The 9,067-nt window shown below is 50.6% G+C and overlaps 1 protein-coding gene across 1 annotated transcript; it reads left to right on the top strand.

Annotated features, from left to right (window-relative positions):
• The first annotated feature begins 4,670 nt into the window (after positions 1-4,670).
• Positions 4,671-8,997, top strand: NDUFB7 (NADH:ubiquinone oxidoreductase subunit B7). The gene is made up of 3 exons (XM_059389240.1): positions 4,671-4,860; positions 8,261-8,429; positions 8,801-8,997. Exons 1-3 carry the CDS (start codon positions 4,749-4,751, stop codon positions 8,931-8,933), a joined length of 414 nt encoding a protein of 137 aa, XP_059245223.1. The 5' UTR covers positions 4,671-4,748; the 3' UTR covers positions 8,934-8,997.
• Positions 8,998-9,067: the final 70 nt, after the last annotated feature.

The raw sequence follows: 9,067 nt of genomic DNA, 5'->3' as shown, positions 1-9,067 counted from the left end.
CTGAAACCACCCTCACCCTCTTAGTTAGAGCTTGGCAGGCTGGACAGTTACTCATTCATTCCACAATGTCATCTCCTCCAGGTCCCAACTCGGAGTATGGACAGGACAGACTGAGGCAAGGGAGGGAGTCCAGGGACCTCAGGACAAAATGGGCCACGTCCTGCCACCCACCCAGAATCATCTGTGGCTTGGACCCCTTCAGCTTCTACCAAAATGACTGGTCCCAGGAGTATCTTGCCGTCTTGGTTGCCTTCAGGTTAACCTGAAAAAAAAAAAAAAAAACAGCCCATTATTTCACAAGCAACGTGAGTGTGTTTGGGAATAGCAGAGAATTGCAACCTAAGATGAGCAAGCTGTGGTCAAACCATAGGCAAGTCCAGAGAACCAAGTTGAAAACCACCCCTTTATAAAGGAAAGAGGGAGTTGGGAGGGGCTGTTATGAACAAAACTCCACTGGAGGGGCACGTGCACCCCAGTGTTTATAGCAGCGATGTCCACAGTAGCCAAGCTATGGAAAGAGCCCAGATGTCCATTGTCAAACGAATGGATAAAGATGTGTTATAGCTATACAATGAAATATTATGTAGCCATCGAAAAATTGAAATCTTGTCATTTGCAACGACGTGGATAGAACTAGAGGGTATTATAAGTCAATCAGAGAAAGACAATTATCATACGATCTCACTGATATGCAGAATTTTTTTTTAAAGATTTTATTTATTTATTTGACAGACAAAGATCACAAGTAGACAGAGAGGCAGGCAGAGAGAGAGAGGAGGAAGCAGGTTCCCCACTGAGCAGAGAGCCCGATGCGGGGCTTGATCCCAGGACCCCGGGATCATGATCTGAGCCGAAGGCAGAGGCCTTAAACCACTGAGCCACCCAGGCACCCCCGATATGCAGAATTTAAGAAACAAAACAGAAGATCATAGGGGAAGGGAGGGAAAAATGAAACAAGACAAAGCCAGAGAGGGAGACAAACCATAAGAGACTCTTAATCTCATGAAACAAATTATAGGTTGCTAGAGGGGAGGGGAGGGGGGATGGAGTAGCTGGGTGATGGACACTGGGGAGGGTAGGTGTTGTGGTGAGTGCTGTGTGTTGTGTAAGACTGATGAATCACAGACCTGTACCCCTGAAACAAATAATACATTATATGTCAATTTTTTTTTAAGTCCACTGGAATGAAATGGGAGTTCCAAGTAGTAGTGGCTTCTGAGGGGCTGAGTTGTGACTGTGCTTCACTGTCTGGGCTGTTGCCTCCACCCAGATGGGGTGGTAAATGCAAGATACCTCTTTTCCAGTATGGTCTGCAATTGACCAAGGATGGTAGGACATGAGAGCTCCCCCTGCTGGCCTCACCACTTCATTTTATTCAGCCTCATACCTTTTAGTTAGAATGCAACCTGGACAAGAGAAAGAACAGCAAGTATGTGTTGGGCGCCTACTATATGCCAGGCAATGAGCGCTTTTCATGCAACCACCTAACTGACTCCCCAAAACCACTTCATTTATTCTTTTGTTGACTTGATAAGTGCTTACAGAGCACTCACTTCGAGCCAGCTCCCTTCTAGGTGCAGGAATACGACACTGAAGAAGACAAAATTCCCTGCTCCATGGAGTTGACATTCAAGAGGAGAGACCGACAGTAAACAATATAATCCAAAGGGATCTCAGGTTAGATGGGGCTAGTATTATTGATCCCATTTTACAGATGAGTAAACTGAGTTTCCCAAGGTCGTGCAAAGAAAGCAAGCTGGGATCATAATTTGCCCTCCTGGATCTCCTCCCAGCTCTGACCTCTGGGTAAGCAGCTGAAGCACAGAGAAAGGCGTGGGGGGGGGGGGCGGGGAGGAGAGACATCCAGAACAAGGCAGGGCTGCCTGGTACAGCTGTGCAGATTGTGCACTGCACAATTCCAGGAGTGTCATTCAGAAAGACTACAATGTGAATGCTGCCCCCTGGAGTCAGAAAGAGCACAAGAATCACAAATCTATGTCATGGTCTGGGGTCAGGTTCCAAGTAAGACCTGGAAAGAAAGTTTCATTCACCATTGGTCCATTCTCCATAGGGCGTTTTTTCCACTTAATATTTTGTGGCCACTTCTCCGTGTCAGCACATGAAAATCTAACTCAGCAATTCTCCGAAGGGTGAACCCCAGATCAGCAACATGACCACAACCTGGAACTTGTTAGAAATGCAGATTCTGGGGCACCTGGGTGGCTCAGTCTGTTGAGCATCTGCCTTCAGTGGAGGTCATGATTGCAGAGTCCTGGGATTGAGCCCCACTTCGGGCTTCCTGCTTAGCAGGGCTTCTGCTTCTCCCTCTCCCTCTGCCTATTGCTCCCCCTACCTCTGCTCTCGCTCTCCATCAAATTAATAAATAAATAAAATCTTTTTTAAAAAAAGAAATGCAGGGGCGCCTGGGTGGCTCAGTGGGTTAAAGCCTCTGCCTTCGGCTCAGGTCATGGTCCCGGGGTCCTGGGATCGAGCCCCACATCAGGCTGTCTGCTCCGCAGAGAGTCTGCTTCCTCTTCTCTCTCTCTCTCTCTGCCTGCCTCTCTGCCTACTTGGGATCTCTGTCTGTCAAATAAATAAATAAAATCTTAAAAAAAAAAAAAAAAAAAAAAAGGAAAGAAAGAAATGCAGATTCTGGTGCTCTACCCCATACCTCCTGAGTCAGACACTTTCAGGCTGGGTCCAGTTTTTATTCCATATGAAATGGGGACCCAAGGGAGGGTTTTAGCCAAGGAATGACATGGTCTAATTTCCTTTCTGAAAGGTGCACCCAGCCCCGCCAAGCACCAATTGAATGGTTTCTCTTTGTGTCCCCAGGCAGGTTTCCGAAGAGTAATAAATTAACACACCATTTGTTACAGTTGAATACTGAGGCTAAGTCCTATCTGGTAGTACTAAACAACGTGCTATACTCTAAAATTTGCATATATGTAAGCCCTAATGTAACAAGTGTGAAATGTAATACCAATTCTTTACAGTGGCAATTAGAGGGATAGTAGAACTGAGTCTTATTTTTACAAAAGTACCCAAAAGGACTTAAAATTTCAGCTTGTTAGAAGTCTACCTTTCAGCTTTAGGGGCCCAGGGGGAGGAGCCTCGGTCATCTGAGCGTCTGACTCCGGCTCAGGTCTTGATCCAGCGCTCCTAGGTTCAAACCCCACATAGGAGAAGTCTGCTTCTCCCTCTCTCTCTGCCCCTACCCATGCTTGTGCTCTCTTTTTCTCTCTCTCAGAGATAAATAAATAATCATAAATAATAAATAATTATTATATAATATATAATATTATATTATATTATTATATAATATTATATTATATTATATTATTATATATTAATATATTGTTATATTATATAATAATTGTTATTATAATTATTATTATATTATAATAATTATAATATATTATAATTATCATTATATATTAATTGATTTTTAATTATGATCATTATCATAATTATATATCATAATTATATTATCATATATCATAATTATATTATATTATGATAATGATCATCATTATAATATATAATAATATATTAATATATAATAATAATATTATATTATATATGATATAATATAATTATTATATATTATTATACAATGATATTAATAATAAATAATATTATATAATATATATAATTATTAATAAATAATAATAAATAAAATCTTTAAAAATAAAATAAGGGACACCTGGGTAGCTCAGTCAGTTAAGCGTCTGCCTTCAGCTCAGGTCATGATCCCAGGGTTTTGGCATGGAGACTGAATCAGGCTCCTTGCTCAGTGGGGAGGCTGCTTTTCCCTCTGCCTGTTGCTCCCCGTGCTTGTGCTCTCTTTCCCTAACAAATAAATAAGTAAAATTGTTTAAAAGTAAATAAATAATAAAAATAAAATTAAAATTCAGCTTTAAATAGTTTTATTTATAACTTTGAGTATTTAAATTAATCAATTAAAACATTTATTTTGAATAATTGCATTTAAACTTTTGATGTTTGCTAATTATATCATCAGTACTGCGCAGGAGTTTTTTTTTAAGACAAATTCGAATGGGTTTTTTTTTGGTTATTATGTTAAGTTAGCCAACATATAGTACATCATTAATTTTTTTTTAAGATTTTATTTATTTATTTGACAGAGATTACAAGTAGACAGAGAAGCAGGCAGAGAGAGGAAGGGAAGCAGGCCCCCTGCTGAGCAGAGAGCCCGATGTGGGACTCGATCCCAGGACCCTGAGATCATGACCTGAGCTGAAGGCAGCGGCTTAACCCACTGAGCCACCCAGGCGCCCCAGTACATCATTAATTTTTGATGTAGTGTTCAAATCCGCTTCTCCCTCTCCCACTCCCCAGGCTTGTGTTTTCTCTCGCTGTCTCTCAGTCAAATAAATAAATAAAATCTTTCAAATAATAATAATAATAATTTTCGTTTGTGCCTAGGGAGGGTGGGAAAATGCCCCTGGTCGACCCCTTCCTCATCGCCCGCCCAGATTGTCTCCAGAAGCCGGAAGACCCTTTCTGGAGTCCACCTGATCTCTCCAGGGCACTGCTGCGCCTGTGCGGTCTCCGCCTGACCGCCAGGTGGCGCGCAAGAGAACGGAAGTCCTTCTGAGCCGTTCGTCTCCCTGATCACGGCAGCAGCCAGTGCGACCCGGAAGCTGTGGCTTGCAAGGAGTAGTGCTTCCGGGTAGGAGCGAGGTGACCCCCGGCTGCTGCGGGAATCTGCGGCGACTGCAGCCATGGGGGCGCATCTGGCCCGGCGTTATGTGACCGATCCATCGGGGGAGCCCGACCCCCAACGGATGCCCACCTTCCCCCCCGACTACGGCTTCCCGGGGCGCAAGGAGCGCGGTGAGGCCCAGTGCGCAGGCGCGGCCCGCGGGAGTGGGACGTGGACGCCCAGAACTCCCGAATCGCGGGGTACCCAGGGTTGGGCTCGGAGTCCCGGCGCTGTGTCTGGGCTCAGCCCCGGCAGCGTGGCTCGGAACAGTGTAGAGGACTCCCGTGAGCCTGGCTGAGTATGGAGGCATCCCAAACAGAAGTCACAGTTGAAGCAAAAACCCCGGGGGCGAGAGTGGCAGTCTGGGGCCGAGAGGCGGTCGGAGCCGGGCTTGGTCCTGGAGGCAGTGGGGAGGCAGGGCAGGGTGTATCACGGAAGGGACGTGTCCGCTGTATCTCTGTCCAGATGGTACTGCTTTTCGGGTCATACACTAAACACAAGAGGGGCCCCCTCACGCCGCACATGTCCTGCTCGTTGCTCTTTTTATGTAGCATTATCACAGGCATATCGGGAGCCAGCCTGGCCAAGTCTCAAGTTGAGCACGGTCCATACAGCAGACACTGACAAGTGGGAACTCCAGCCCTGTGGGAAAGATAGCGGAACCGGGCATATCTCGAGGGGGCGGCACCTGGGGTATCAAGGCAGGCTTCCAGGAGGCGGTGGCTGGAAGCGACATCTGAGAGGGGATACGTAGGAGTTGGCCAGATAAAATACAAGGAGAGGGGAGAGTCCCTGCTTCTAAGCAGAGGGACATGACCAGACTTGCTTAGTCAAAAGATGCTGGCTGCTGCGTGGGGAGCGACAGGGAGACCTCTAAGCCAGTGGAGTGCAGAGAGAACGTTAGGAGGTGGTGGACTCCTCCAGTGTCCCAAATCCTAATGGTCCGCCAGTCCCACGTGAACCAGCATCCTGTCAGCCCCCCACCTCCTTATCCTGTGAATCCTTTGCCCATAATGGCACAGGTCCCTGCTCCTCTTTCTTGCTTGGCTAAACCAAAACTGGGGTCAGACTGGGCTTTCCTTGGCATCTATCCCTGCGCAGCCGAACATTACAGGAGAAAAACACGCAACCTGGCTGGCTGCTCTCCACATGCCTCCCCTTGCTGACCCTCACGCGACTGGTTTTCCTGCTACCTTCTGTGGCACTGGGCTTGTTCTCGTGCCTTTCTAAACCCCATACCTTCTCTCTCAGAATTCAAGTACCTCCCTCCAGCTAGTCACTTATATCTCTTATTAAGAAAATACAAGCAACCAAAAGAGCTCAGCTTCCCTGCATCTCTGTGATGGCCTTCTCTCTTGTTCCACCAGATGATCTGCTCATGCACTAGCCGGGCGTGCGCCCCCGCCCCCTGCCACTCCAGACGGACCCTTTGTGCCACCTGTCACATCCCCTTGCCTGTTGTCTGACCCAACCCTTCTCCTTGTGTAACACTGGTTTTCTCATCATCATGCAAACACACTTATTTCCACCGTTTCAAAATCCCTCCAGCTGAATCCCCACCACTTCACAGAAGGGGCTCCTGTCCAGCTTCCCACCCAGCCCCCACTCTGTCTGTATCCCTGAACCGGTTGTCAGTTCTCTGTTCTAACCCACTGCAACTGGCATCGAAGTTGATCGCTACACTTCCTGGAAACCCCTCTTCACCTGGTGCCCAGGCGCCCACATGCCCACACACCTCACTGATGGGCCCTCAGGATTCCTCCCCATGTCCCTGCCTTATAAATGGTGAGGTACCTTGCTGCTTTGACCTTCCATCTCCACGCACTCCCACCCAGCCCTGGGGGTCTCTGCCAGTCCCCTGGTTTTGGGTGCCTTGTGATGCTCCCAGTTTTTTATCTCCAGCTGGGCCTAGACCCTTAACTCCAGATTCGTGGGCATCTCCCACTCAGCAGGTCCAGAACAGAATTCCTGACTTCCCCACCAAGCTTGCCCCTGGCTCTAGCTCCGGCCACATGCTTGTGTGGGGGGCCTAGATCCCTGGTGCATCCTGAACCTTTTCTCACCTCGGGGCCTTTCAACCTGCTGTTCCACCACTGGGAATGCTCTTCCCCCAGGTATGACTCACTTCCTCACCTTCAGATGCCTTTCTAAGGGACGCCTGCATCTAAGGGGTACCCCAACACTGCCCCCTCTCTCCCTTGCTTTACTTTTCTCTCTAATACTGAGCATTGCCAGACATTCTGTGATAAGCTGGTTCCACCTACCTAATTGTTGTGTCTGCCTCCGAGGGCAGGCACCCTTGTCTAGCATGTTCCCTGCTGTATCTCCAACACCTAGCACACAGTAGGTGCTGTGTGACTCCTGCCTGACACCAGAGACCCCACTGCTGCTGGTGCCACACTGCAGGTGGATACCCAGGCCTGGGGCTCAGATGAGGTTGGCGGGACCAAGTTGGGGCCCATCCACCTGTGAAGTGGGATCGAGCCATGAATGAGAATGAGCAGAGAGCTCCTAGCAAGAACCACTGGAAGCCACCATTTAATGTTTGGGCAGCCAGAGAGTGGTCCCAGGGAGCAGTGGGGAAAAGAGCATTCGAGAAAGAAGCAGGCAGGAAGTTGAGGAAGCATGGAGCCCTGGCATCTCTGGAGAACCTGGTGAAACCATGTGTGGGCAGCATGAGGGCTGGAAGAGCATGGGTGCAGGGGCAGGAGATGAGGTCCGGCTGGGAGGCAGAAAAATGGGACTGGAAAACAGAGGGGAAGGAAGCCCGCCAGGGGAAGGTGCAAGATCGCCGTGGACACCTTTTGGGGCTGATGGGGAGGCCCCTGGACCAAGAAGATGTTGAGGGGAGTGGGGCTGGTCCTGAGGATGCAGGACGCCTGGGTCCAGGGCCCCATGTTGGGCTGAGGAGAGTGGCTGGTCATAGGCTGGGGTAGGTGTCCAGTCCTACCAGCCCCAGTCAGCCTTGTAAGGGTGATTTCACCCCATCGGATATGCCCAGTGGCCACGGCACCAGGACCAGGAGCCAGTTCAGCTCCTCTGAGGCATGGGCCCAAGTGCTTCACATGTATTCGCACACTGTTGACTCTAGAGCTGGGAACAGGACTCCACTTCTTAGCAGAGGAGGTGGAGGCTGCTGGCAGGGTGGGGCCAGGATGCAGATGCCCCAGGCAGCGCTGGGGAGTGGCCCTCCGCTGGACTACACAGTGAGAGAAGGTAGAAGGTAGTTTCCGAGCATGGGCTCTGCAGGGTGGAGCTGTCTGGAGAGTGAGCCTGGGGGAGGGAGCCCCAGGGAAGGGGACGCAAGGATCCAGTACAGATGCGGAGGCATCCTGGGGTGATGGGGAGAGGGACCCTTTCCATGTCTGGGCCTCAGCGTCCTTGTGGTCTTCGCACACATTAGAAAGGACACTGATGGAGGGTGGCTGTACTGCAGGTGCCACATGCCAGTGGGGGCTCCCGGGAGTCTGGTGTGAGGGTGGGGGACGGGTCTCGGGCAGTTCGAGCCCAGCAAGCCTGCCCTCCTTGCAGAGATGGTGGCCACCCAGCAGCAGATGAACGATGCACAGCTGGTGCTGCAGCAGCGGGACTACTGCGCCCACTACCTCATCCGGCTGCTCAAGTGCAAGCGCGACAGCTTCCCCAACTTCCTGGCCTGCAAGCACGAGCAGCACGACTGGGAATACTGCGAGCACCTCGAGTGAGCCCCAGACCCGCCCCCAGCAGGACACTGCCCCACAGACAAGACAGCCAGCCGGCTCTGAGGTTCTGGCCAGGCCCCAACTTGGTTCGGAGGAATCCCAAGGGGCCTGCAGGAGGGCTGGATGGCTCTGAGGCCCCTGGAGGAATGGCCAGGCCGGGTTCCAGGTTGGAGGCCCAGCTTCAGCCCTGGGCTCACTGGTGTCAGCCAGGCAGCTCTGGCCCAGGCACACCCCACGCTTCAGCCAGGCACACAGGTCTTTCCCACTCAGAGGCTTCCCAGAAAGCTGTGGGGCACCTACTCCTGTCCCTTCTGCCCGGGGCGTGGGAGGGCCTGGCTGCCTGACCGCTGTTCACGTGCTCTGTTTGCAGCTACGTGATGCGCATGAAGGAGTATGAGCGGGAACGTCGGCTGCTCCAGCGGAAGAAGCGGCGAGAGCAGAGGGAGGCAGATGTGGCCCGAGGCCAGGGGTCCGGTGAGGTGGCCCCTGAGGTCGCCCTGTAGTGGGTCCGCCCCCACCCTGTTGGACAAGTTGATAAATAAAAGCCTCCAGGCCCCTCAGCTGGAACCGGGCCTCTTTCTGTGGTGTGGTCCCAAAACCACCACCACCCCACCCCCACCCCCCGACCGCCGCCGCC

The sequence above is a fragment of the Mustela nigripes genome, chromosome 2 (assembly GCF_022355385.1).
Source record: "Mustela nigripes isolate SB6536 chromosome 2, MUSNIG.SB6536, whole genome shotgun sequence".
NCBI lineage: Eukaryota > Metazoa > Chordata > Mammalia > Carnivora > Mustelidae > Mustela > Mustela nigripes.
The sequence above is the reverse complement of the archived record's forward strand: the minus strand, read 5'-3'. Positions and strand labels throughout refer to the sequence as shown.